The sequence below is a fragment of the Acanthopagrus latus genome, chromosome 2, assembly GCF_904848185.1.
Source record: "Acanthopagrus latus isolate v.2019 chromosome 2, fAcaLat1.1, whole genome shotgun sequence".
NCBI classification, from domain to species: domain Eukaryota; kingdom Metazoa; phylum Chordata; class Actinopteri; order Spariformes; family Sparidae; genus Acanthopagrus; species Acanthopagrus latus.
Genome location: NC_051040.1, coordinates 24,557,551 through 24,585,007, shown reverse-complemented (window position 1 = coordinate 24,585,007; position 27,457 = coordinate 24,557,551). Strand labels below are relative to the sequence as shown.

General features: G+C 41.1%; 3 protein-coding genes across 5 annotated transcripts; 1 reads left to right on the top strand and 2 right to left on the bottom strand.

Moving 5' to 3' along the window:
* The first annotated feature begins 182 nt into the window (after positions 1–182).
* Positions 183–4,031, top strand: si:dkey-243k1.3 (endonuclease domain-containing 1 protein-like). Its single transcript, XM_037079327.1, has 6 exons — positions 183–201; positions 364–486; positions 596–696; positions 871–985; positions 1,361–1,517; positions 3,475–4,031. Exons 2-6 carry the CDS (start codon positions 409–411, stop codon positions 3,864–3,866), a joined length of 843 nt encoding a protein of 280 aa, XP_036935222.1. The 5' UTR covers positions 183–201; positions 364–408; the 3' UTR covers positions 3,867–4,031.
* A 1,992-nt stretch (positions 4,032–6,023) lies between these two features.
* LOC119031685 (TRPM8 channel-associated factor homolog) lies at positions 6,024–17,451 on the bottom strand. 3 transcript variants are annotated; one of them, XM_037120300.1, is made up of 12 exons: positions 17,248–17,450; positions 16,258–17,046; positions 14,864–15,077; positions 14,093–14,390; positions 13,260–13,561; positions 12,078–12,252; positions 11,151–11,245; positions 10,642–10,852; positions 10,216–10,452; positions 7,696–7,919; positions 7,391–7,501; positions 6,024–6,892 (listed from the first exon to the last, which is right to left on the bottom strand). In XM_037120300.1, exons 2-12 carry the CDS (start codon positions 16,899–16,901, stop codon positions 6,650–6,652), a joined length of 2,754 nt encoding a protein of 917 aa, XP_036976195.1. In that variant the 5' UTR covers positions 16,902–17,046; positions 17,248–17,450; the 3' UTR covers positions 6,024–6,649. The 3 variants fall into 3 exon arrangements, with proteins under 3 accessions (XP_036976195.1, XP_036976204.1, XP_036976214.1); XM_037120309.1 differs by having other exon boundaries at positions 16,258–16,928; XM_037120319.1 differs by lacking the exon at positions 7,391–7,501 and having other exon boundaries at positions 16,258–16,928; positions 17,248–17,451.
* A 3,240-nt stretch (positions 17,452–20,691) lies between these two features.
* Positions 20,692–27,200, bottom strand: LOC119031709 (TRPM8 channel-associated factor homolog). The gene is made up of 11 exons (XM_037120360.1): positions 26,560–27,200; positions 25,524–25,737; positions 24,816–25,113; positions 23,983–24,284; positions 23,570–23,744; positions 22,927–23,021; positions 22,588–22,798; positions 22,147–22,383; positions 21,459–21,682; positions 21,165–21,278; positions 20,692–21,053 (listed from the first exon to the last, which is right to left on the bottom strand). Exons 1-11 carry the CDS (start codon positions 27,198–27,200, stop codon positions 20,811–20,813), a joined length of 2,754 nt encoding a protein of 917 aa, XP_036976255.1. The 3' UTR covers positions 20,692–20,810.
* Positions 27,201–27,457: the final 257 nt, after the last annotated feature.

Here is a 27,457-nt window from a genome sequence, read left to right as displayed (position 1 = left end):
TAGCTTAGTGGTGCTAGTATTGGCATTTTCTGCATCATTCTTCCATGTTGAACACTCTCACACTTAGTCATTTACATCCACAACACATCCCCCGCAAACATCACATGGTGGTCAGATAAAAGGAGAGGACTAACAAGGTGAAAGGTGAGGAGAAGTCACATATAAAAGCCAGTTTCTGCTCTGGGTGGACAGTGGCAGCAGGTGAGTGGAAACACACACAAACACGGAGAGTGCAAACAAACTGATGCTCTTACATGTGCAGGCCTGAGCTGTTACAGTAGACATTTACTGGCTTATTTATACCCACACTGTCTTGTTGAATAAAACATGTATTCACAAATTAACGTTCCGTTCTATTCAAAGCTGCAGGACAGTTAAGTATCCCTGACACTAGAGGGTTCTTCCAGGATGCAAACCTTGGTACCTTTGTGCGTTCTCCTCTCGCTCCTCTTCTCTGCTCAGGCAGATGTTGTGAATCGTTTTGAGGTTTGTGAACTAAATCCAGTTTACTCAAAGAATTCAAGGAAGGTTAAATGTGTGAGCGTGTAGTTATTGCACAAGAGATTAACTTAGAGGTCTGTGTTATCTGTTCCAGGACGAGCCAGAGTGCTTGAAGTACTTCTATAAAAACAAGGTGCCAGAGTGGGGGGCTTCTACTCCTGGTGCAGCCCGTCTCTGTCAGCGCTTTGTCAACAGGTATGTAGGAAAACAGCATGCAGATACATATATATTCATAGCTTGTTTAATGTTTTTATCATTCATTTACCTACTGACCTTTGAAAGAGTTCTATGTTCTGCGCTAAATGTGCAATTTTCCATTGCAACACTTCTGACCCTCCAAATCACTGCAATTCATCTTTGCACCACCAGGTTCCACTTTGCCACCCTGTATGACACCAACCATCGTATCGCTGTCTACTCCGCCTATCATTTCCAGCCCAGCAATGGAGGTGGCAGGGAGAAAAGGTGGTTTGTTGAGCCTCAGGTTGGTGCCACATTTATGCACGCTGTGTCATGTGCATCCACAGTATTGAAGTGGTCAAAATCATCAGCATGTGTGGAATGCATATTTAAGGAGACATATGAGGCTCATATTGAAATTCTTATTTTATTCCCCTCTTCTGAAACACTAACAATAACAAAGAAGCTGTGTTGAATCACTTCTTATGTGCCAAACTAGCCTCAATTCATAAATTATGCAACCGTGAGACATGGAGACATAATGTGATGTCACCAGGTCACAATATTAATATTGCACAATGGATTGATCTCTTTTGGTATATATTGTATGAGGATGCCTATGTTTGTCCAAGTGAGAGCTTCTGTATGTCTAAATCAGAGTTGTTGATATGCCTTATAGCTGGTGAACATGGCCTGGCAAGCGGAGATGAAGGACGGCTACTGGCTTGGGAAAGACCACCCTGGAATCTACCTGGGGGAGAAACAGGCTCTGAATGAGGACTACACACACTCTGGCTTCGACCGTGGTCACCTCAACCCCAACGGACACCATGCAGGTAATGGAGGTTGAGCATGGGTGGTTTTTAGGGTGAGAGGTCAGTAGGTGGCAGTAGACACCAGATAAAGGTGTCAGTTCAGCAGGGCTGATGTTCAGTTTCCCAGTGAAACAAAGTGTTGGAGTTTTGCTTTAAATCAGTGCTTAAATCTGGGATTCTTTCACTTTGTCCTGTGAAATTCATACAGTAATGTTGTTTGTTTATTAACTGTTGTAGAAACCTCAAAAAACAAAAGAAAAAAAGAAGAATATATATATTCCTGTCTAATCTAATCTAATCCTGTCTACTGATAAACTGTACAAGGCTTTTTCAGTAATCCCAGTCTGCATCTGATACCCCCAATGCAGAATGTCACCAGCTTGAAGCCTATTTTACTGTCAGACATGGGCAGTCTTTCAATTACATATATTTTTTATACTTCTGGATATGATATGTATTTAATTACTTCTGAGTGTTGTGTAATGTAGATTTTCATGAAAAGAAAACAGTAAGATGTCATTTGTAAAAGACATTTTAAGAGCCTGTATTTATGTACTTAAGTATTCAAAACACATTGGTAATGCAAATAAAATACATGGTGACACTTGATATATGTATGGTACAAAAAATGGGAGTTATGGATTGAGAGAGGAGTGAATCAGTCATGACTTGATGACTAATGAAGCATTAATGAGTAATTCCTCAACAACTGTCATATGCAGACTAGACAGTATGTAGTATTTTTCTGAGAGTTGTTCCTGATAAACTTTGTTTGTACTGACAACTCATGAATTACTAACGACTTAATCATTAGTTACTCTCTTTTCTTACTTGTATTTAAATTAAATACTTTATTTTTTTTTTTTTACAGTCACTTTCTGTCTCTCTAAATATAAGCCTACTGAATCTTAATGAAACCTTTAAGTTCAAACATTTTTAATCAATCTGTTACAGATGGGCAATGGGGGGTTAATTACAATTTCTGGTTTCAGTTGTTTTGTGAGTTGGTTGTCTGTAATAATAAAAATAATATTTCATTTTATTCATATAGCACTTTTCAATGACCCAATGTCGCTTACAGAGTTAAAGACACGAAAAGATAATAAACACAAAGCACAACAGAGAACAGAAGCAATGGTGGAGTGTGAGATAGATGGTGTTGTTACAGACAAACAGACAAAACAGGTACAACAGCATTAGTCTGTGGTATCTATTGTCAAATCAAAATTAGGGCAGCTATGGGAGGCTCGAGCCAGAGAAATCTCACTAATCTAATCTTGAAAGTCTTAAATCATGATATGGAGCCGCTGTTATGCCAGAGAACATTTGCCCTCACTAGATTACCAACTGCAAAGTTTGTTCTATATTTTTACATTTTACATAGAGCATTTCAAAACAAAGTCCTCCTTTGATTTAATGGATTTTAACAGCCACAGCAATAACACACAAAAAACAACATCCCACATGCTGCTCTGTAGGATATACACCGTACTTCTGTAGTGTGTGCCAGTGCTGTCTTTGTATGTGATATTTGATTTTAACTGTAAAAGCTGAAGCTGCAAAATGCCTTTTATTAGCGTTGAAAATGTCTTGAGACATTTACACTGAGACAAAAGAAAAAAGAAACATTTGTGTAACTCGCATTTTTGTGGTTGTGTCCATTTTTTAGTGTAAGGTTCAATATGTGTAATGTTAAAAACTCCAAAAACATTCAGATTTACATGGTTTTTATGTTCAATAATAGAACTATTCAATATGATCTGTGTTTGGTAACTGACAACATTTTAAAGCAATCTAACCCAAACCTGAAAAATGACTTTGCTGATATTTTAAAACCTGCTCAAATTGGAATATTCCACTTGCTACTAGACACATGTTTCTCTCTTTTTCTCTCTCTCACCCTTTTCAACCCACCCTCTGTATCCTATCAAGCCACCTTTATAATACATTTATTTATTTCCATTCCTCTCTCTTGCAGTCCCTAGCCGCAATGCCACTTTCACCCTGACCAATGTGGTTCCTCAGAACCCCAAACTGAACCAGAACGCCTGGAGGATCCACGAGTCCCAGCTCACTGACCTTTTCCGGGAAAAGTGCTCTACAGCTTTTGTGCTGGTTGGTGCCGTTCCCTCCGCAGACAACTGGATTGTCAAGAACAACGTGAAGCGTGTCAACATCCCAGACTACCTGTGGAATGCCTACTGCTGTGTGGACAACAATGGCACACCCATCGAGGGCGGTGCAGCCACGGCGAGGAACACCGAAGCCAACTTGGTGGTGAAGCTCTCTCTGGATGAGCTGGGAGAATTCCTGCAGCAGTTCTCCAATCAGCCTGTAGGGGAGCTGTTTTACAATAACTGCAGGGCATAAGCGATAACAGAGGGACGATGGAAAAACAATTCTAGGTGCCATTGCCCTTTAATCTTACATTAAAACACAATGAAAAGCTATTATTCGTATTGACTAATACATCCCTTAATATCCATCTCATTGAACGCTAACAAATAAATCAAAATAAACAGCAGAGGGATAAAATGACTGTTTACTTGTGTGTTTTTCATTTCAGTCAGGGAAAATACCAACAACAACAAAAAAAAACTGTCCAGAACATAACCGTCCATCCCATTTTTTTGTAATACAGGACATTAATCATTGCTCAGGTCTTGTTGCTTCAGCCTACACGCACTCTCTCCCTTACCAGACCTCACTGTCCATCCCACTGAACCCAGAAATTGTGACCTTGTTTCACCACTGATGCACTGCAACTCCAGCATCTGTAATTCATCATTCGTATTATAATCATTTGTTCATTGGAGTCCCAGCTATTGCACGAGCTATAAGTTTAATCTCCCCTACTTTTACCATGTTTTGACCTATGTTTTTACTATGTCAAAATACATAACCTATCCTTTTGGCACTATTTTCAAAGTGTAGCATCAGTACGTCATTATCAAGTTGTTCCACTTGCTTATTGAGCATATGGCCAATAAATAAAATCCCATACCGTGTTTTTACTGCTGCCTTGCACCCAGGCAGGTTCTCACAAAGGATGCACACACACACACACACACACACACACACGCACGCACGCACGCATGCACGCACGCACGCACACACACACACATACACACACACACACACACACTATAACAGTTTGGGTCAATGTTTCTTGGTTTGTGAGTGAAGCAGAAGCAATAAGCAAGCCCACAAAACACAGCCACACACATCTGGAGTTTCCACAATGCCCGTCATTTATTTCTAAAACATCAACCTTACAAAGTCCGGTTGTATGTTTACTGTTTTATCATACATGAACAAAATGAGGGCCACACCTAACCCATTACAATGGAGTTAAGAGGCAAAAGATAACATGTGTCTGTCCATAGCAACAGTACTGCTCGACTGACTCAAGGAAAAACGAAGGTGCTGTCTGGTGATGTTGCTCCTTGCGTAGCTAAGCAACCCAGTTTGTCTTAAAGGTACAATTCACAATTTCAACCACAACAGCATACACACGAGTGCTAAGGTTAGCTAGTCATTGATGCCCAAATCTCAGGTAAGAGTTATGGCGAGTCACACACTGTTACCACAAAATGTTTTGGAATTAACTTAAAATCTAATACATCTACCCATGTATTGAACTAAATGTTTGTATTTCATTTGCCTTTTGCTTATGGCCTTGTTGTTTTTGCTTTTGTCTCCATACTGACTGACAGCAGCCTTGGTATTGGCATACCTGTTAATTACTGTTCCACCCATGTTTTCAAAGCTTCCAACGCCCATGCCTTTGTTCCAGTGATGAACTCAAGAGGACAACTGGGTGGAGAAGTTCCCTCTGACTATATATGGGGCAATCCTCCAAACAACCAGTAGGAGAGCTGTTTTACACCAACTGCATAGCATAAGAAGGCTGCAGTGAACATTTACTGGTTTCTTTTACCTGTGACTGTAAAGGCAAATACAAACATGGAAAAATAGTGAACACATAGTTAATCTAATAAACACAGCCTGCATGATTTACTATCATTAAGCATAAAGAGGGTATTAACACAGAGAATTAGCAAACATGATCTACAAGGGGGAAAAGTGCCAGAGGTTACATATCCTTCATAGAAAGTCCATGATTCACTTTGGTGCTGTGAATTAAAAAGCTTTCACACATGTTGCTGCATGTGATTAGCATGTAGTAGCACAGGGATTGATACAGCATTACCAGAGCAAAAACAGAGTGCAGTTCATGATTAATCATCAAGACAGCGATAGTATCAGCCTGATAAATACTGTGTCTGTTTAATGGATTTTTTTGTCTTTGGCGAATTATTTGTGTTTAAAGTGAGCTATAACAATGGTGTCAATCAATTGATTCATTTCTGCAGGACCAGCCCAAGGCATAAGCAAACTAAGTGTCTGCTTGGGGCAATATATATATATATATATATATATATATATATATATATATATATATATATATATATATATATATATATATATATATATATATATATATATATATATTAAACAAGTGACATAAATGAATGAATGAATGAATGAACAAACAATTCAAGACAAGATTATTCTGATTTCATGATCAATATACCTGCCAAGGGGGGCCCCAAATAAAATTCTGCTTAGGGGCCCCAAAAGGCTTTGGCTGGCACTGAATTTCTGTATTCCACCCTCTGAAGTATCATATTCATTGGAAGAGTGAAAAAAAACATTTCAAAATGAATGCACTGAATTCAAAAGATGCGTGGCTAATTTACAGTATATAACCAACTTTCTCGTTATCAATAATTATTTCCCTTTATCTAGGCAGACACTGTGCATGTTATGTTAAATTATACTAAACAAATCAGCCGCTCACACAAACATACACTAAATATTTACTCCTAGTCGTTATTGTCCATTAACAGTTCATATTAGTGTGATTTACTAACTTGGCTGAATCTGTACAGTGGCTGCTCAGCCTGAGAGTATTAGTTTAATTATCACATTGAACCAAAATCCTCTGGTATTTTTTCTTTCTTTTTTTACCATCTCAATAAATCTAATTAAAAAGAAAGGAATACAAAAGGAAAAGAAAGTCAGTTAATTGAATTACCCCTGAACCACATCTCTCTCTACACTTGTAAGCAGCAGCAGCGGTGTGCAGTTCAGTCAAACTGGGTCATGGGGTGGTCACTCCAGGGCGGCAGGTTGGAGAGTTTCTCCTCAGTGGCAGTTTCGATGGGCCAACTCCAGGCCTTAAAGAATCCTGCCAGGTTCATCTTCACAATCTGGGAGAAAGTCTCAGCGTACAGGTTCATCTTTCCTTTGTTGTCATGGGGAAAGTCGCTCATCTTGTGGTAGGCAGCAAACACCTTCTTAAAGGCATCCCAGCCAAACTTCTCCTGGAGCTACATGGAAGCAGACAGAAAAATAGGAATATGTGGAAAATAGCATTGTTGTCTGGTGTGTCATGAGCATTAATGCATCAGTGGGTCGAACTGGGGTTTAGTCTTGAAATTCGCTTCAAATGCTGTCTCTGGTGTGACATAGTTTCTCTGCAGCAGGGTTGCTCAAAGTGGGGCCTGGGGCCAAAGCTGGAGAGATCTGGCGGGTCAACAGAACCTTATGATGATCTGTCAGATGTTTCCAGAGCAAAATCACAAAGTGCGATACTCTTATAAGACATAAATATTGGTTAAATTAAAAACACTGTATGTATGTTTAAGTAATAAAATATAAATATGAGTTTTAAATATATATTTATTTTCATAATCTGAGTATGGAGGGCAGAGTGAAACTTCGTGCAGGCCTGTGGCCTCCCATTACATTTCAGTTTTTGTCCTGCAAGAGATTTTGTTTGGGTGCCCCTCCTCCACAGGATCTAATCTACAGTCATTCTCTTTCACCTGCATATATGTCTCCAGGGCCACAAAGAAGGTCCAACTGTCAAGGTTCCTGCCCCCGTCGACAAAGTCCTTTGCTAGCTTGTGGCGACTTTCTTTAGAAATGCCTTGAGCCTGTAATGTACAAGGTGGATTGATGTGATGGATTGAATACTTTTCTCAATATAAGCAGCCGTGTGATGTCTAATAACTGCCAGAATCCATGTTAAGACTAGTTTGTTTTTGGCAGATTTCTTGTTTTGTCAAAAATAAAAATGAAACTAATATAAATATCAAACTATTAAAAACTTTAATCCAATTCACTCCACCTGTGTCCTGCTGACTCCCAGCACTTCTTCATGCACATACAATGCCCACAGGTTGCATGTACACTCTGTAGTGTTTGGTGGGAACTCCCAACAGCATCTCTGCTGGTTGTGTCCCAGCTCATGGATCGGGCCCCAAATGCCATTAGTCCTTGCATTCTTAACGTTGATCAGTTCATCTGCTGCTGTCTCGTGTATCATGACAGGATAACCTGCATGCATCCAACCTGGATGGAGAAACAAATCTTGAGAGCTCTTTGTCTATGGTGGACAAACATCACATTGTTGTGCAATTAGACCAAACACATTACGCAGGGCACATACTAGCATGTATTGCTACAAAACTCCTCACTGAATTGGTAATTTTAAGCTGAGGGATATTACAATGTGTGATCCTAAAACAGAGGACAGGTAGGATACACATATAGGTACACAAGTGCTATGATTTAAGTGCTAAGGGTTCATTCAAAAGCATATAGGTTTGTTTTGGGGGTGGGAGGGAGTCATGCTATGTGGTATTGAGGTGAAGTCTAAACTAAAGGGGAGTCTTGAGTCTTTTGTGGAAGATGGCAAGTGACTCTGCTGTCCTGACACTGGTCGGAAGTTTGTTCCACAACAGAGGCGCCATAACAGAGAAGAGTCATGACTTCGCTAAGCGACCTTTGTTTGCTCTCACTGATGGCAGTATAAGCTGGCCAGCTGATAAAGTGGAGGAAGTGCTTGCTCTTGGACTGGTGGTCTGACCAGTGCTTGCAAGTAGATGCGTGCAGTTCCTTTGATGGCCATGAGGTTCCATTGTCTAGAATTGGATGTAGGCTGCCACAGGAAGCCAATGGAGAGCATGGAGGAGGGGGGGGGGGGGGGGGGGGGGGCACAAGGGAGAATTTGGGTAGATTGAAAACAAGGCACGCCGCAGCGTTGTGGATACACTGCAATGGTTTAGTCACAGAGGCTGGGAGTCCAACCAAGAGGTAGTTGTAGCAATCCATGCGGGAGAGGACCAGCACTTGGACCAGGAGTTGCGTTGCATTCTTTGTGAGGAAAGACCAGCTCCAATAGCTGTTGTAGAGGACAAATCTGCAGGATCAGGTCAGGAGGAGCTCAGTTTTATGGAGGGCATGGGAGGATGGGGGAAAGAGAGGAACATTTGGATGTCGTCTGCACAACAGCAGTAAGAGAATCCATGTGATGTGATTGAAGAGAGTAGTGATCCAGCGTATCATGAAAACAAAAGTGGTCCTATTACTGAGCCTTGAGGGACACCAGTTTCCAGGAAGCAGGGCTTGGACAAGGAGCCATCCCATATGACCTGAAATGTGCGATTTGTCAGGTATGATGTGAACCAGGTTAGAGCAGAGTCAGCAATGCCAGGTTCAGCCAGAGTGGAGAGGAGGATTTGGTGGTTGACTGCATCAGTCGCAGCAGTTGAGGAGAATGAGGACGGATGAGTGGGACAAGGCTCTGGTGGCACTGAGGGACTCACTGTGAGGAGGACCGTCAGTCCTGAAGCCTGACTGATTGGGGTCAAGGAGATCATTTTGTGAAAGATAGGAGGACAGTTGGTTGTAGACAGTCCATTCCAAGGTTTTAGAGAGGAATGAAACAAGAGATACAGGTTTGTAGTTTTGGATGGCAGCTGTGTGATGTTAGAATCTAGGGCATCTTTAGGAGTGAGGGAGGAGTTCATTCGGGTTGTAAGGAATGGCAAGATGTTGTGTGAGATGTCTTGGAAAAGGGAGGAGGGAATCAGGTCAAGGGAACAGGGTCAATCATGCTAACATCAACAATTCCTTTAACACAGGATGTGGATAAATAATCTACGGTGATAATCATCTACGCAAGAAGAAAGGCAGCTTTCCAGAGATGCTCAATATGTTGTATATGGCAATTTTGATGTCATAGGCTGGGTGGTAATGCATTACTTGACACAGTAAATGTAATTACATTAATGAATATATATTACTTCCAGCAGGAGCAGTCAGTCAGGGAGGGTCATCAGGGCAAGGTGCTGACACCTGGCTAGGCCTCTACCAAGGTTTTTTAAATCTCTCTCTCTCTCTCTCTCTCTCTCCCAGGTGACACACCTTTACAGCGTCTGGGTACGTCTTGGTGTTTTCTTTTGCATTCAACAGCAGCTCCCACATGCCTCACCCATCCACACACTACATTCACTAGTGATGCCGCTACTCTCCACATCTCATGCTTTTTGTAGACAGTTATGATGTTCAAGTTACAATAAAACATTTTTGTTGGCACTTAAATCCTGACTTAACGTAACATGTCAACATTACTTTTGTACTGCTGCGATTGATGTAGAAGAAATAGGACTGCAGAAGAATTAATGTGAACTAGTTCATCTAATGTGTCGCAAATGAACTTTAAGCTAGCTCTAGTAAAGGTTGAATTTAAAAAACAATAGCATTATACATCCAATACGTCCCTGAGAGTTCTGGTGATTTATTTCAACTGACTGCATATACTATGCACAAAGCAAATAAGAAAGTGTGAAATCCAAACACTTACCATGTGAAATCTGCACATCTGCTACAAAGCGCTCTTTGCGGGCAAATTTGTGTGGTATGACAGCCAGGTCAGCTATGCCCCTCATGATGTCATTCCAAAGTGTCGCCAACTCATCAGGGCGGTCCAGGTTCCGAATAGCTTTTGACGGCACAGTGAGGATGATGTTGTCAAACTCCAACTCAGCCCAGGGAGAAGGAGCTGTACGCAGCAGCGACCACTGGGCTGCTGTTGTCACACCTGAAAAGAACAAAGGGATGGGTTTTGAATATGTGATTTTGAATTAAGAACACATTTATAGAAAAATGCCATTAATCTTTCTTATTACTCTCTGTTCTTATTACAGACTTATTAAGACCTAATGTAGCTCACTCCATGCGAAGACACAGATACATCATACATGTGCATAGTCAACCACCACACACTCACCAGATTTATAATATGGTGCAGGTACAGCCATCTGCACTGTGACCTCTAGGCCCTCCACTTGTGTGTTGGGTGGGGATACCAGGTAGATGAGTCCCCCCCACAGGTTCCACACCTGCATCATGTTTGAGGTCACAGGAAATTGCTCATGAACATGCGGTGCTCTCAGCAACACCTCATGGCAGAGATGGTCTGTTTGACAGCCGATCTGGATCTGAGGAAGACATGGAATATGCGTTACTGATTTGAAAACCTGTATGTAAAGTGCAGTATAGATTGTCAGATATAGTTACATGTATGGGTCATAGGATGGCAAGAAGTGTAAATAAATGGGGTTGCAAATATGTTCTTTGACATATAACAACTAACAGTCATTACCAAGTCCAACTTCTGACTTAGTCAAGGGATGTATTTTTCAGTTGAAAAGACTCAACCTAAATCAGCCTTATATCTTCAGCATGTTACTTGAACTCAATAAACCAGATGTTTAAATTTGACATTGTACACTGTACCTTCCAGTCCTTGTTGACAATCTCTTCTGGTAGGGATATGTAGGTCTTCATACCAGGAGAGAGGTAGAGGCCTGTACTGATCCACTCTTCCCCTCCTGAGACACACAACCACAACATCTTTATTTTGTTGCCACGCAGAGGCAGATTAACGCTGGAGTTGGTAAAATCAGATCATTTTGAAATTTTCTTTTCATCTAAACATATAAAAAAATCTTCCCTCCAGGCCTCCCTCAAACAAACCACCCAAAACACATAAATGCTGGAATATACCGGCGACACCCCACCCAACGGCCCAGTAGCTCAACCCATGAAGAGATATGTGGGCAGTTCGCAAGGTTCAAAAAGCTCTCTTAGCTTTTTTTAATCTAAGAAATACATGTTAGTATCTCTGATGAATCTGCTGCTGCAGCTCATTTGTTCTTTAGATCAGGGGCTGTGTGCTTTGGGCTACTGTGTTAGCTTATGAACAACAGGCTCAGAGGCTGTGTACTGTGTAAACTTATCAAACTACCTCATTTATCATTCACATGAAAGAAAACATCTGATATTATCATTTTAAGTGTTGAGACATGGGTGTTGTCAGTACTCATTGCTGTGATGTTAGCATGCTAGATTTGGGACATTTTGGATGCATTTTCGCTGCCATTCTTGAATGACTAATTCACTATTGGCTTTAGCAGTACATCTATGCTGAGCCCTTTGGATATTTGACTTTATTTTGTCAGAGCCTGTAAAGAGATGTTCTATACATAGGCTATAACAACAAATGCTTCTAAAATAAATCATGAGATCCAGCTAGAAAAAAATGCTTCACTATATTCAGTTGTGCACACAAATTATGTCAGCGAAAAAAAAAAAAACAGAATTGCAAACACAGAATAATCTTGAAATTCTGTCGTGCTTTAACCCATAAGAGTGTGGTCTGACCTCCTGTTTTTGTATTAATCTTGATTCTGTAGTTGTAGACAACTGGCAACAAGGGGTTATTCTTGATGAGAGAGGGCAGGAGGGCATCGGGATCTGGGCAGACCTTGTAGACCTCTGCTGCCACACTGAGGAGCAGGTGGTCTTTGGGAGTCGTCACAGGGCAGCTGCCACACACCTTGAATATGAACGATACATATTTAAAAAAAAAACGTTATTCCTTCACTATGTGTTTTGGTTGGGTCAGCACGTTTATACCGGGACGTGTCTCGCCAACGATACACAGACAGCTGGGTCGCTCACTGCTGTGAGCGCAATTTTTAACTTTTACTTTCATTTTGGAGCACTTTGCATACTGACAATTTGCAGGCTGTAGGAGCCTAGATTGCACGAAAATGGCGTGTTCCAAGTTCACTGCCAAAAGTAAAGTGGACAGTGAAAATCGGCAATTCAAAGAAGAATGGACTGAAAACTTTGCATTCATTCTCCCTCCAACCAGCACAAGACCCATGTGCTTAATATGCCAGGAGAATAGCTGTGATGGAGATTTACAATTTGAAATGGCATTATGAGACAAAGCATAAGAATTTTGAAGACACATTTCAGAGGTAAGAAAAACAAAAATAAATGCACTGAAGTCTTCATATCAAGCTGCATGCAGGATTATTGTCACATCTATGACACAACAACAAAAAGCAACAGAGTGCTCACTTAGTGTGTTGTGGATTTTGGGTAAGCACAAGAAGCCATTCTCAGATGCAGAAATAATAAAAGATTGCATGACTGAAGTGATGGACACAATGTTTGAGGGAAAACAAAAGGAGGAAACATTCAACTATGTATTTCAATTTATGTCAAAATGGAAATAACATTTTATTTTAGTTTAATTTTTGTTGTTGTTTTGAATAAAAAGTACATGTTGTTTTGAATATTACAGTATTATTGCATGTGGCCTCAACACATGGACCTCTGAGTCATTGAAAAAAATCTTTGTGGCCCTTTAAGATCTGTATTTGAGAACCCCTGCACTAGATAATGTGGAATTAACTGTTCCTCCAGCTTTTATGTAGAAGGCAACTAAATCTGCTGCAAGGGCCTGCCTCAAAAGCCAAAAACAAAGTAGAGCTTCCTGATTTAAAATAATAACAAGAACTATCATAGGCAATAAAGTCATTCACTGCCCACCTGTGGAATGTCCGACTTCTTTATGAGGTCAGTGATGGTGGACACCACCTGTGTGTAGGAGGTGCAGTCATGAGCCTCCATGTGCAAGTAGGTGGCACAGTCCGAACCCAGTTTTTTAAGGCATTCCTCCTCATGCTGTGTAAGTTCCTGCCCCTGGGCTACATGACTAGCAAAGCGGTTCAGAAGGTGGCGGAAGTGGTAGGTGTCTTTGATGGCCCGGCTGGGCTCAGGGGCCTCATGGACACCTCCCCAAATGACGTTGCCCAACACACTCAAGCCCATTTTGTTCAGGATCTTGTTCCCTGAAAGAAAGTGCAAGTGTTTTGCCTGGTTTAAGGTATTAGTCATTTGGTGGTGATATATACAACACCTTTTGTAAGTTTTTGAGGGTCTCTTATGTCATTAGTAATAGTTTGTCTTCTTTTGATACATTCACCAGAAGGTCTATGTCTTTCATGACTTACTCCAAGCCTGTGTTCTAACTTCCACTCTGTACTGTGGAAGTCAATATAATGTTGCTGTACCTGTAGTTCAGGTCTGTCTATGGTATGTGTCATTGTTCACAGTCACTAGAATGAATGTAACTTTGTACTACTAGTCCTGTTTGACTACTTTGTTGTAGTGTTCTGTCACTGTGCTTGTTTTAATGATGACTTGCTGAGAGACTGTAGGTGAAAATAAGATTTAAGGTTACTCTGTTACAAAACAGTAAACAGTAATATTTATATTTAACATTTAACATGATCCCTTAAAAGAATATAATACATACATTATTACAGACTATAACTGAAAATGGCAGTATAGAATGAAACTCTTGTGGCTCATTATCATACCTGCAAAATCAGTTAATGGGTTTTGCCCAGGGTGTGTCTGTGCCCAGTGCCAGCAGTGTCCACCAATCAGCAGGCCTCCTCCTTCTGCTACAAATTCTTGGATTTTCTCTGCTAGACCATCATTATACAATGAGCACACAAACACACTCAGGTCTTCCCTGAAGTATGTTGACTCACACTTTAACCCTGACTTGCTAAAGTGTTCCCTGGCTTGTTCAAAGCCTGGCTCTAAACCAACAACCCCCTGCCGGCCTTCATCCAACCAGTGAATAGCATTGATGCAAAATGGAGCCAGCGTCTGTGATAATGGTTATCAAAAACAGAAAGCAGTTTGTTAATCATGTGAAAAACATATGGCAATTTAAGTACATGACCCGTTGTTTAACACACTACACATAGCAACAGCTGGGGGTCACAAGTTAATTGAAAATTCACTTGACAACCCAAAATCAGATGTTCCCATTTGGTTATTTCATCTAACTGATTATTTCCCAATTGAGCTCCGAGAAAATGTACTGTATTTGATTTTCAGAAGGGTAGAAATTGAAAAAAAAAAAAAAAAAAAAAAAAAAAGAACAAACAAACAATATAAAGGATCATAGTAAAGTGTCTGCTAGTCTCCTGACCTCTACTGGAGGGATAAACATTTGTGATGAAGTATGCTGTTACTAAAATCTCCAAAAGCTGTTTAGAATCATTTTAGATCAATCAAACATTTCCTTGAACCCATATTACTGTTTATTTGAAAAAAAAAAAAAAAAAAGACCTTACCTCCCAATTGAAAAGTCCTTCATGTGTGATCACAATAACCCGTCCCTGCCCATAGTAGGCTCCTGCCACGAACGCTTGTCCACACTTGGTGATAGCAATTGGGAAGGCTAGCGGGCCATGGATCAGAATCTCAGAAACGGGTGCATCCTTGAGATCAAAGTTTGAGATCCCCTGGAGTAAGAACTCCAAGTCATCCTCAAAATCCTTACCGATTCTAAACATGGAAGAAGGAAGAGGAGGGTGAGAAAGAGGTGTCAAGTGTGAGCAATACAGTTTATTCTCTTTCATTCTGTCTCAGGCACCAGTGCTACATCAGGGTAGGGTGCTACATCGAATGTGTCGTGTGTCATTTCTGCTTTTATTGAAAAAGGCATACTTCATGATAAATTGTCTTTTAAATTTATGAAAATGAACAGTTTTCTTAGCAACCCATATATTGGATAAGCTCCAATTCTGGCACCCTTACCAACCTCTGACCATCTTATTTCTTAAAGATGGAGAAACAGAAGCAAGAAGGAGGCACGGAGGGAGATGAGAGGTGGCAAAAGGGAATTTCCACTTCAGTAAAAGTTGTACCCATCCTTTTTAGGCAGGCTATTGTCTGCTAATGCTGTTGGCAATATTGGTCTGTCCATCATTTGTTTTGTTGGTCCACCACATCCAGACTGGAATATCTCAACCACTATTTAATGGACTGCTATAAAGTTTGTGCAGGCTTTCATGGTGATTACAGGATGAGTCCTGCTGACTTTGGCGACAATCAAGCAACTTAATTTTCCTGTAATGCCACTATGATGTTGACTTTTTGGTTTTTCGTAAATGTCTTCACCACCGTTGCATGGATAGCTTCGGCATTTGGTACACACATCTCTGGGGCCCTAAAGCTGAATCGCAATGTCCATGGTGTGGCCTTAACTTTTCATCTAATACTATCTGCAGGTCAAAATTATCTAGTAAAATATCTCAACATTTACTTGAGTTTACTTCAGTGCAAACCTTTGTGGTTCCAAAGCCCATGAGTCCTAATGAGGTTGGCGATTCCATGACTACCCTTCTAGCTCTACCATGAGGCTCATGTTTTGAGCAAGTCATGTCGATAACTATTGAATGGATCACACTGAAATTTGGTATTGACAAATGCACACCACTCAGGATGAACTGTGGGGATGCAACTCAGGGCTGCAAAATGTTAGCATGTTAAAATGCATCACTAAGATAGGGATCATGGTAATCATTCTACCTGCTAAAGACCAGTATGTAAGCATTTAAATACAAACACATAGAACCACTGGCATGGCTGAAGTGTACCTGTTGTCCTATGCTTTGGACAGAAGAGCAGCCCTTTCACAACTTTAAATCTTTTCAGAAGTGCGTAGAAAAAAGAATACACTCACACTACAGACATCCAGGATGAAGGGATCTGTGGGTAGACAGGCAGGTACTCTACCTCACCATGACGGTCAGAAAAGTAGATCCCTGCCACACCAGAAACCTTGTTTCCATCAAACAGAAGCAGCGTGTTCTCCTTGGGATGAGCTCCAGCCCAGCTCCACGCCTGCCCCGCTATCAGCACTCCTCCTCCAGCTTTCATAAACGCCACCAGATCCACATGTGCACCCACGCTGTAGGCATCAGTCACATACACTCCCACCCCCAGATTTTTACTAAAGGCCCCCACAACTTCAGCTTTGAAGCTGGATCTACTGAGGTTATCAGCAACTGCCCTGACGTTGTTGTGGACGCCAACAGACAAGTTGTCAGATCCATCTCCTCGCAGCCAGGTCAGAGCGTTCTCTACCAGAGCAGGAAAGGCGGTCAGGTAGGCCTCATGACCCAGGACCACAATCCTTCCACTGCCGTACAGAGAGGCAGCCATCAGGACCTGGCCTTGGCTGTTCATTGCCAAAGGAAAGGCATGGTCTCCAATCAGAACCAGGTCACTGGGAACAGCGGGGCCCCGGAGGTCCAGCTCTCTCAGGCCTCTCATCAGAGACAGGTAGGTCGCTTCATGCTGGTTCTGAGTGGGCTGGTTGGACATGGTGAGAAGGATCGATGCTTTGAGGGACTGGATGACAAGGAAGGTGGAGCAAAAGAAAATTATGCTGAGTCCAATGTAAACTGCATTAGAACATTAGCTTTAACAATTGGTATCTGATGATGTCTGCTGTATCAGCCAGGCTGTCCTGCAGGAACAGAAAGAGAGTTGATGGTTAAAACAAATTAAAAGTACTGCTGACGGCTTTCTCCTTATGTTACACATCTATATCAATATATGTAGAAGAACAAGCTGTCAATCTACAACTTCAGCTTCAGAGACAAACTTTCAGTCCTGTAACAAGGTACAGATAACAAAACCAACATAACGCAGATAGTTACATTTTTACCTGGAAGTTAAGTTTCCTTCCTGCGTGTATAATTTGAACAATAGTTTCCCGAGCAGTCAACCCACCAAGAACAAGTTCAGACGGGAGATAAGAGCGAATATAAATGACAGCAAGAGAAGGCGGAAGTATTTCAGTGAAAAGGGTACAAACAATCAGGGGAGGGACTTAAGAGGGAGGTTACACATCACAACACTCGTCTGCCAACAGTCTGTGTCTGTTTTGATAGACCATTGGTTTTGTATGTGGCTTAAACAGGGACACACCCTGGCAGTGACTGAGAAACCTGTTTGTCCAGATGGTGAGAAGATGATATAATGTACTGACTGTGAAATGTCACATTCATGAATTTATCTCTTGAGGAGAACTATTAAGGTTTTATGTTGATAAATCTGATACAGTATATTCAATAAAGTGACACAGACTCCATGTTATCATTTATTTGATGGTAAGAGGATCATACAAGATAGTCTCTACTAGTATCTGCACATCTATCAGGTGATTTCACTGTAAGCATTTTTCTGGCAAAATTAGAATTCTGATACAACAACAAACCCAAAAGTGTTTTGGAGCACAGTGTGCATCTGATGGTGGTCTCCTGATGATCTGGCTAAAGTACAGAGTAGATAAAATTAGGTCTGCATTTTAGTCAATGAATAAAGTGAAAAACTTTATAAACACCTTAAAACAAGAAGACCAAAGCGGATGCGGGGTACGTGGGGGACATGTCCCCCACACTTCCCGTATCAGTGCCCTCTGTCCCCTGCACTTTTTACACACATTATCAAGTTCTGTTTTCTCGTAGATTTGTTTCCTGCCCCCATTCAAAATGGCCTGAAGGGCGAAGGAAAAAAAAGCTCGCCCACGAGCAGTTGTGCTCGTAACACAGAGGCACTGTGGAGAAAGCGAAGGTTAAAAACTGACTTTTTTTTAGCAAGTTTTAGCTGAAGCTGTTGTAGAAATGAAATCCAAATTTCATGACTGTCTAGTTATATTTTTAAACTGGGACAACAGCACATATTATTTTCTTTTTATGTCTATTAACGCAACCAACAACAACTACAACTATATTACATTTGTGAGAGACTTTTCATTTCAAATATTATGTATTCTGGTAGAAAATGTGCTCATTCATTTATAGGCTAAATATAAATTGCTATTTTATCATATTTGTCTTAAATCCAGCTCCATTATAGCAGCTAAAGCACATCATGACAGCTTGGCATATTACTGTCAGGTACTGTTCCCCCTCTGTTCAAAATGAAAGGAGGTTCAGATAAGCATTAAAGACTTAAATAACAATAGAAAAAAATGAACTTACTTTTTAGAATATAGAATTATTATTCAGTTCAGTGAATACAAAATTAAATTAAATTTCATGGTAAACGACTGGATTCATTTCCCTTGCAGGACAAGAGACAACATGGAGTTAATTGAGAGTCTTGAAACTCAAACGATATCAGCCTGAAAATCACAGGACTTATCTGTTGTGGGGAAAGAAGTCAGGAGTATGAATTTGAAAGATGTGTGAGCCTCGATTCATATTCAGCAGAGGGGGAACAGTATCTGACTGTAGTATGCCAAGCTGTCAGGATGCGTTCCCCCTATTTTAAATGTGATTTTAGATTTTGATAGTATATAATTATAAAGACCTGAAGTTGGTCCCCTGGTACTGTGCTGTTTGTGGTTATGTGGTTCTTTAGCCACTAAGGAGAGGTGCAACTGAATGTGAGAGGATGATGAATCACTCAATAGATCTCTGAACAATTTGTCCCCCTCACTTCTGAAATGACGGCTACGCCCATGGAAAACAGTACTATATATAGTCTAGTGTGATATTCACAAATGTACAATCTTTGATTAAAAAAGGCAATGTTTTAGTGTAAAATGTGTTCAAATTCACTTATATAGTTATGTATAATAAAATACATTATTAATAACATATCATTCTTTCAATGTTATCTCCACACAGCATCACAAACACATCTCGTGATCACTAATTTTGTGACGACTAGCTAGAAAACCAGCTTGTTAGTACATGCTTAGCTCGTGTTTGCACATGTTGATAAGCACAGATGATCATTCAGTCTATCAGGATTTGTGGCTTAAGTTCTCACTTCAGGTGAAGGAAAACCTATTTATGGTTCCAGCTGGGAACCATTTCTTCATTATTTGAGACTGTTCACGTATGAGGTAGTTCTCCACTCAACCAAGGGGGGAGCTCTTTGACAGCAGCAGCAAGAGAAAAGATTAGATGAGGGAACAGTGAAAGAAATTGTTCAGGTGTTTTTGCACTGACATTTCACATTAACGTTGTATAACCTTTGAAAATGATCATTCTTCATCCTTCCATGTTGTGCTATCATTGTGTTCACTTGAACATGAACATATGGAGTATATTACCACATATTTGACTCTAATGCTTCACTAGCTATATTCAGGAACAAATGGATGACCAAAAAAGTAGTAGCAGGGTAAAGGTTAATGTTTATTATTGTATTTTTTACATTGACAGTAAAGGCAAATATCAGTGTAGAGAAATAAAAGTGCTCATCTTAATTAGCTTGATTCACTTCCTGTTAGATGTAGTATTAACATATGGCAGTAGAGCAAAAATAATGTAAAAACTTATACAAATTTGTTATAAATGATTTGTACTGTTCCTGTGAAATTAGGTTTCTATCAGACTTCACAAAATGGCAGGCAGGAACCCAATAGCACGACACAAACAAACAGTTCAGTTGCAAAAGAATGTTTTAATTTCAAGCGAAGGTCAAACCAGGTAGTCAGTCAGCGAAGCAAACAAATCCAAAGGGAGCAGGCAAGAGGGAGAGTCCAAAGTCCAAAAGGCAGGTCGAATCACAAGCAGGTAGGATCAGAAGCAAAATACAGAACGCTGGAGAGCTAGGTAAACACACTAGACAATCTGGCAAAGAACTGAGGGAACAGGCTCAGTAGAAATACTGAGGGGGCTGATTAGCTGACGAGGAGCAGGTGAGTAAGGGGGTGGAGCAGATCAGGTGGATCAAACCAACAGGTAATGCAGAGCAGTGGGGAGAGGCAGGGTCTGAAATGACATGAGAGTTAGTGAGGAGAAAACAGGAAACAGACAGATGAAAAAGTCTGGCTGAAGTTGTGACAGTTTCCTCCTAATACAGCTCAGGTTACAGTGTTAGTGTTAAGTGCTAGTAACTGAAACAGGTGAAGTGAAGCAGAAGGTCCAGAAGCAGATATGAGGCAGCTACATGTGAGAGTTAAACTGAAGCAGAGTTATAAATCCCTCATTTTCAAGTAAAACTGTCTATAAAATATCTACAATTAAATCTAACTGATTTAAAAGTTGTATGGATCTGATTAAAGATGTAACTCTCCTCTCCTGTTTAACATATGGCAAAAAATATGATACAATAATACACAAAACAGAAATAGAAACAAAAGTCAGTTTATTGAATTTCCCACTGAATAATCTATTACCTGTTATAATCTATAATCTGTATTTTAACAATTTGTCACTCATTGAACCACATCTCTCTCTACACTTGTAAGCAGCAGCAGCGGTGTGCAGTTCAGTCAAACTGGGTCATGGGGTGGTCACTCCAGGGTGGCAGGCTGGAGAGTTTCTCCTCAGTGGCAGTTTCGATGGGCCAACCCCAGGCCTTAAAGAATCCTGCCAGGTTCATCTTCACAATCTGGGAGAAAGTCTCAGCGTACAGGTTCATCTTTCCTTTGTTGTCATGGGGAAAGTTGCTCATCTTGTGGTAGGCAGCAAACACCTTCTTAAAGGCATCCCAGCCAAACTTCTCCTGGAGCTACATGGAAGCAGACAGAGGTAGAGGAATATGTGAAATAAAACACCAGTGTCCTCACTCTATTAAACATTTATATTTGTGTGGTGTGTAGGTGAGCATTTAAAACCTCACCTGCAAATATGTCTCCAGGGCCACCCACGTGTCCCAGTCACTGAGTTTCCTGCCCCCCTTGATGTACTCTGCTGCTCGAGCATTTCGACCAGCTAAAGTCATGGCTGGATGAGCCTGCATTGCACAAGATGAAATGTCACAATTGTAAAACTATGTAATCCCAGTGAAAACCAAATACTTTTCTGAACATAAGATAAAAGGAGCTGTCTTTTGCAGCATCTATTTATATAAAAACTCACAATACCCCTCAAGACTAGTTTGCTGTTGCCAATGATCTCAAGTCAGTTACTCCACCTGTGCCCTGTTGATCCCCAGCACTTCTTCATGCACATACACTGACCACAGGTTGCATGTACACTCTGTAGTGTGTGATGGGAACTCCCAGCAGCCTCTCTGCTGGTTGTGTCCCAGCTCATGGATGGGGCCCCAAATGCCTTTAGTCCTTGCATTGTTGAAGTCGATCAGTTCACCTACTGAGGTGTCATGTATCATGATGGGATAACCTGCATGCATCCAACCTGGATGGAGAAACAAATCTTGAGAGCTCTTTGTCTATGGTGGGCAAACAATATTTAGTGAATGGTAACAACACATTTCCGACTAATAAATATCAATGTCTTAATATGTTGTATATGACAATTTTGATGTCATAGGTTGGGTGATAACACATTACTTGACATAGCAAATGCAATTTTAGCTCTGAAATCGAATTAGTAACATGTTAACATTACTTTGTTACTGCTAAGAATGATAGAGAAGAATATAAAGGACTGTAAAAGAATTACTGTGAACTAGTTTGTCCAATGTGATGCAAATGAACTTTAAGCTAGCTCTTATAAATGGTGAATTTACAAATCAATAGCATTATACACCCAATGTCATATGATGTTCCTCAGAGTCCAGGTGATTTATTTCAACTGACTGCATATACTATGCACAAAGCAAATAAGAAACAGATGCAGTGTGAAATTCAAACACTTACCATGTGAAATCTGCACATCTGCTACAAAGCGCTCTTTGCGGGGAAATTTGTGTGGTATGACAGCCAGGTCAGCTATGCCCCTCATGATGTCATTCCAAAGTGTCGCCAACTCATCAGGGCGGTCCAGGTTCCGAACTGATTCTGATGGCACCGTGAGGATGATGTTGTCAAACTCCAACTCAGCCCAGGGAGAAGGAGCTGTGCGCAGCAGCGACCACTGGGCTGCTGTTGTCACACCTGAAAAGAACAAAAGGACGTGTGTTCAAGCTTGAGCTTCAATAATTACATGTATACAATAATTTCCAACTTTTGTTTGAGGTATCTTTTCAAACATTTTTAATGATAGTAAAAAAAAATATATTTAATTTAATCAACATTATTCTCAACTTTAAAGAACAACAATCACTACACACCTTTTCTTTTCACCCACCACACACTCACCAGATTTATAATATGGTGCAGGTACAGCCATCTGCACTGTGACCTCTAGGCCCTCCACTTGTGTTTTGGGCGGGGCCAACAGGTAGATGAGTCCCCCCCACAGGTTCCACACCTGCATCATGTTTGAGGTCACAGGAAATCGCTCATGAACACGCGGTGCTCTCTTCAACTCTGTATGGTTGAGATAGTCTGTCTGACAGCCGATCTGTATCTGAGGAAGACATATGTTATACTATATGAATAAAAGGATGCAAGATAATGACAGGGGTTGGGGTTTGGGACTGCTGACATCTCTGGGGGGAGCATGAGGGGAAAATTATATGATTTTATGCACTCTACCTGCCATCCCTTGTTGACAATCTCTTCTGGTAGGGATATGTAGGTCTTCATACCAGGAGAGAGGTAGAGGCCTGTACTGATCCACTCTTCTCCTCCTGACACACACACAACCACAAGATCTTTATTTTGTTGCCACAATGAGGCAGATCAAAGCTCGGGTTGGTAAAATTGGACTCTGAAGCGTCAAATTGTTCCATTCATCTACACAAAAAAAACTCATGTCAGTACTCATCGCTGTGAGGTCAGAATGCTAGATTTGGGACATTTTGGCTGCACTTTCTCTGCCATTCTTATACGACTAACTCGCTATTGGCTTTAGCAGTACATCCATGGAGAGCCCTGTGGAAGATTCTGGTCCAATATATAATTTCATTTGAATAAAATGAGATTGTTTAACACAGGTGACAGCCACAGATACCAGATTTTTGACTTTATGTTGTCAGAGCCTGTAAAGAGATATTCTATACATAGGCTATAACAAAAAAAATGCTTCTAAAATAAATCACTAGACCAAGCTGCAAAAAATGGCTTCACTATATTCAGTTCTGCACACAAATTATGTCAGTGGAAAAAAAACAGAACTGCAATTACAAAATAATCTTGAAATTCTGTCATGCTTTAACCCATAAGAGTGTGGTCTGACCTCCTGTTTTTGTATTAATCTTGATTCTGTAGTTGTAGACAACTGGCAACAAGGGGTTATTCTTGATGAGATAGGGCAGGAGGGCATCGGGATCTGGGCAGACCTTGTAGACCTCTGCCCCCACATTGAGGAGCAGGTGGTCTTTGGGAGTCTTCACAGGGTAACTGCCACGCACCTTGAATATTAACAATACATATTTTAAAGAGAGCTTGCTGACAATATCACAACATCAGCACCCATGCAGACATTTATTGATCATATTTCTGGTTGTTTATATGGCACACTTATTTGAGCTAGATAATGTGATATTAATTGCCCCTCCAGCTTTGATGTAGAGGGTCACTGAACAAAGCAGAGCTTCCTTATTTCAAGGACAATAAAGACAATAGACAATAAAGTCATTCACTGCCCACCTGTGGAATGTCCGACTTCTTTATGAGGTCAGTGATGGTGGACACCACCTGTTTGTGGGTGGAGCAATCACGAGCCTCCATGTGCAAGTAGGTGGCACAGTCCGAACCCAGTTTTTTAAGGCATTCCTCCTCATGCTGTGTAAGTTCCTGCCCCTGGGCTACATGACTAGCAAAGCGGTTCAGAAGGTGGCGGAAGTGGTAGGTGTCTTTGATGGCCCGGCTGGGCTCAGGGGCCTCATGGACACCTCCCCAAATGATGTTGCCCAACACACTCAAGCCCATTTTGTTCAGGATCTTGTTCCCTGAAAGAAAGTGCAAGTGTTTTGCCTGGTTTAAGGTATTAGTCATTTGGTGGTGATATATACAACACCTTTTGTAAGTTTTTGAGGGCCTCTTATGTCATTAGTAATAGTTTGTCTTCTTTTGATACATTCACCAGAAGGTCTATGTCTTTCATGACTTACTCCAAGCCTGTGTTCTAACTTCCACTCTGTACTGTGGAAGTCAATATAATGTTGCTGTACCTGTAGTTCAGGTCTGTCTATGGTATGTGTCATTGTTCACAGTCACTAGAATGAATGTAACTTTGTACTACGAGTCCTGTTTGACTACTTTGTTGTAGTGTTCTGTCACTGTGCTTGTTTTAATGATGACTTGCTGAGAGACTGTAGGTGAAAATAAGATTTAAGGTTACTCTGCTACAAAACAGTAAACAGTAATATTTATATTTAACATTTAACATGATCCCTTAAAAAAATATAATACATACATTATTACAGACTATAACTGAAAATGGCAGTATAGAATGAAACTCTTGTGGCTCATTATCATACCTGCAAAATCAGTTAATGGGTTTTGCCCAGGGTGTGTCTGTGCCCAGTGCCAGCAGTGTCCACCAATCAGCAGGCCTCCTCCTTCTGCTACAAATTCTTGGATTTTCTCCGCTTGACCATCATTATACAATGAGCACACAAACACACTCAGGTCTTCCCTGAAGTATGTTGACTCACACTTTAACCCTGACTTGCTAAAGTGTTCCCTGGCTTGGTCGAAGCCTGGCACCAAACCAACAACCCCCTGCCGGCCTTCATCCAACCAGCGAATAGCATTGATCCAAAATGGAGCCAGTGTCTGTGATAATGGTTATCAAAAACAGAAAGCAGTGTTAATCATGTGAAAAACATATGGCAATTTAAGTACATGACCCGTTGTTTAACACACTACACATAGCAACAGCTGGGGGTCACAAATGAATCAGATGATTTGTTAAGACGTAAATTCACTTGACAAGCCAAAACCAGATGTTCTCATTTGGTTATTTCATCTAACTGATATTTCCCAATTGAGCTCCCAGAAAATGTACTATATTTGATTTTCGGAAGGGTAGAAATGAAAATTAAAAAAGAACAAACAAACAATATAAAGGATCGTAGTAAAGTGTATGCTAGTCTCCTGACCTCTACTGGAGGGATGAACACTTGTGATGAAGTATGCTGTTACTAAAATCTCCAAAAAACATCATTCACTGGTCCAGACCGTACCTCCCAATTGAAAAGTCCTTCATGTGTGATCACAATAACCCGTCCCTGCCCATAGTAGGCTCCTGCCAAGAACGCTTGTCCACCCTTGGTGGTACCAATTGGGAAGGCTAGCGGGCCATGGACCAGAACCTCAGAAAGTGATGCAGCCTTGAGATCAAAGTTTGAGATCCCCTGGAGTAAGAACTCCAAGTCATCCTCAAAATCCTTACCGATTCTAAACATGGAAGAAGGAAGAGGAGGGTGAGAAAGAGGTGTCAAGTGTGAGCAATACAGTTTATTCTCTTTCATTCTGTCTCAGGCACCAGTGCTACATCAAGGTAGGGTGCTACATCGAATGTGTCGTGTGTCATTTCTGCTTTTATTGAAAAAGGCATACTTCATGATAAATTGTCTTCTAAATTTATGAAAATGAACAGTTTTCTTAGTAACCCATATATTGGATAAGCTCCAATCCTGTCGCCTTTACCAACCTCTGACCATCTTTTTTCTTAAAGATGGAGAAACAGAAGCAAGAAGGAGGCACGGAGGGAGATGAGAGGTGGCAAAAGGGAATTTCCACTTCAGTAAAAGTTGTACTCATCCTTGTTAGGCTATTGTCTGCTAATGCCGTCGGCAATATTGGTCTGTCCATCATCTGTTTTGTTAGTCCACCACATCCAGACTGGAATATCTCAACCACTATTTAATGGACTGCTATAAAGTTTGTGCAGGCTTTCATGGTGATTACAGGATGAGTCCTGCTGACTTTGGCGACAATCAAATGACAGTCTTAATTTTCCTGTAATGCCACTATGATGTTGATATTTTCATTTGTTTGTGTCTTCACCACCGTTGCATGGCTTGCTATGGCATTTGGTATGCACATCTCTGGGACCCTATTTAAATGCAAACACATAGAACCACTGACATGGCTGTAGAGTCTTCCTGTTGTCCTATGCTTAAGATCTTACTTGAAGTTTTATGTTTGACAGAAGTGCAGTTATTTTACAACTTCAAATCTTTTCAGAAGTGCATTGAAAAAAAAGAATACACTCACACTACAGACATCCAGGATGAAGGGATCTGTGGGTAGACAGGCAGGCACTCTACCTCACTGTGACGGTCAGAAAAGTAGATCCCTGCCACACCAGAAACCTTGTTTCCATCAAACAGAAGCAGCGTGTTCTCCTTGGGATGAGCTCCAGCCCAGCTCCACGCCTGCCCCGCTATCAGCACTCCTCCTCCAGCTTTCATAAACGCCACCAGATCCACATGTGCACCCACGCTGTAGGCATCAGTCACATACACTCCCACCCCCAGATTTTTACTAAAGGCCCCCACAACTTCAGCTTTGAAGCTGGATCTACTGAGGTTATCAGCAACTGCCCTGACGTTGTTGTGGACGCCAACAGACAAGTTGTCAGATCCATCTCCTCGCAGCCAGGTCAGAGCGTTCTCTACCAGAGCAGGACAGGCAGTCAGGTAGGCCTCATGACCCAGGACCACAATCCTTCCACTGCCGTACAGAGAGGCAGCCATCAGGACCTGGCCTTGGCTGTTCATTGCCAAAGGAAAGGCATGGTCTCCAATCAGAACCAGGTCACTGGGAACAGCGGGGCCCCGGAGGTCCAGCTCTCTCAGGCCTCTCATCAGAGACAGGTACACTTCATGCTGGCTTTGAGTGGGCTGGTTGGACATGGTGAGAAGGATTGATGCTTTGAGGGACTGGATGACGAGGAAGGTGGAGCAAAAGAAAGCTACACTGAGTCCAATGTAAACTGCATTAGAACATTAGCTTTAACAATTGGTATCTGATGATGTCTGCTGTATCAGCCAGGCTGTCCTGCAGGAACAGAAAGAGAGTTGATGGAGATTAAAACAAAGATAAAAGTACTGCTGACGGCTTTCTCCTTATGTTACACATCTATATCAATATATGTAGAAGAACAAGCTGT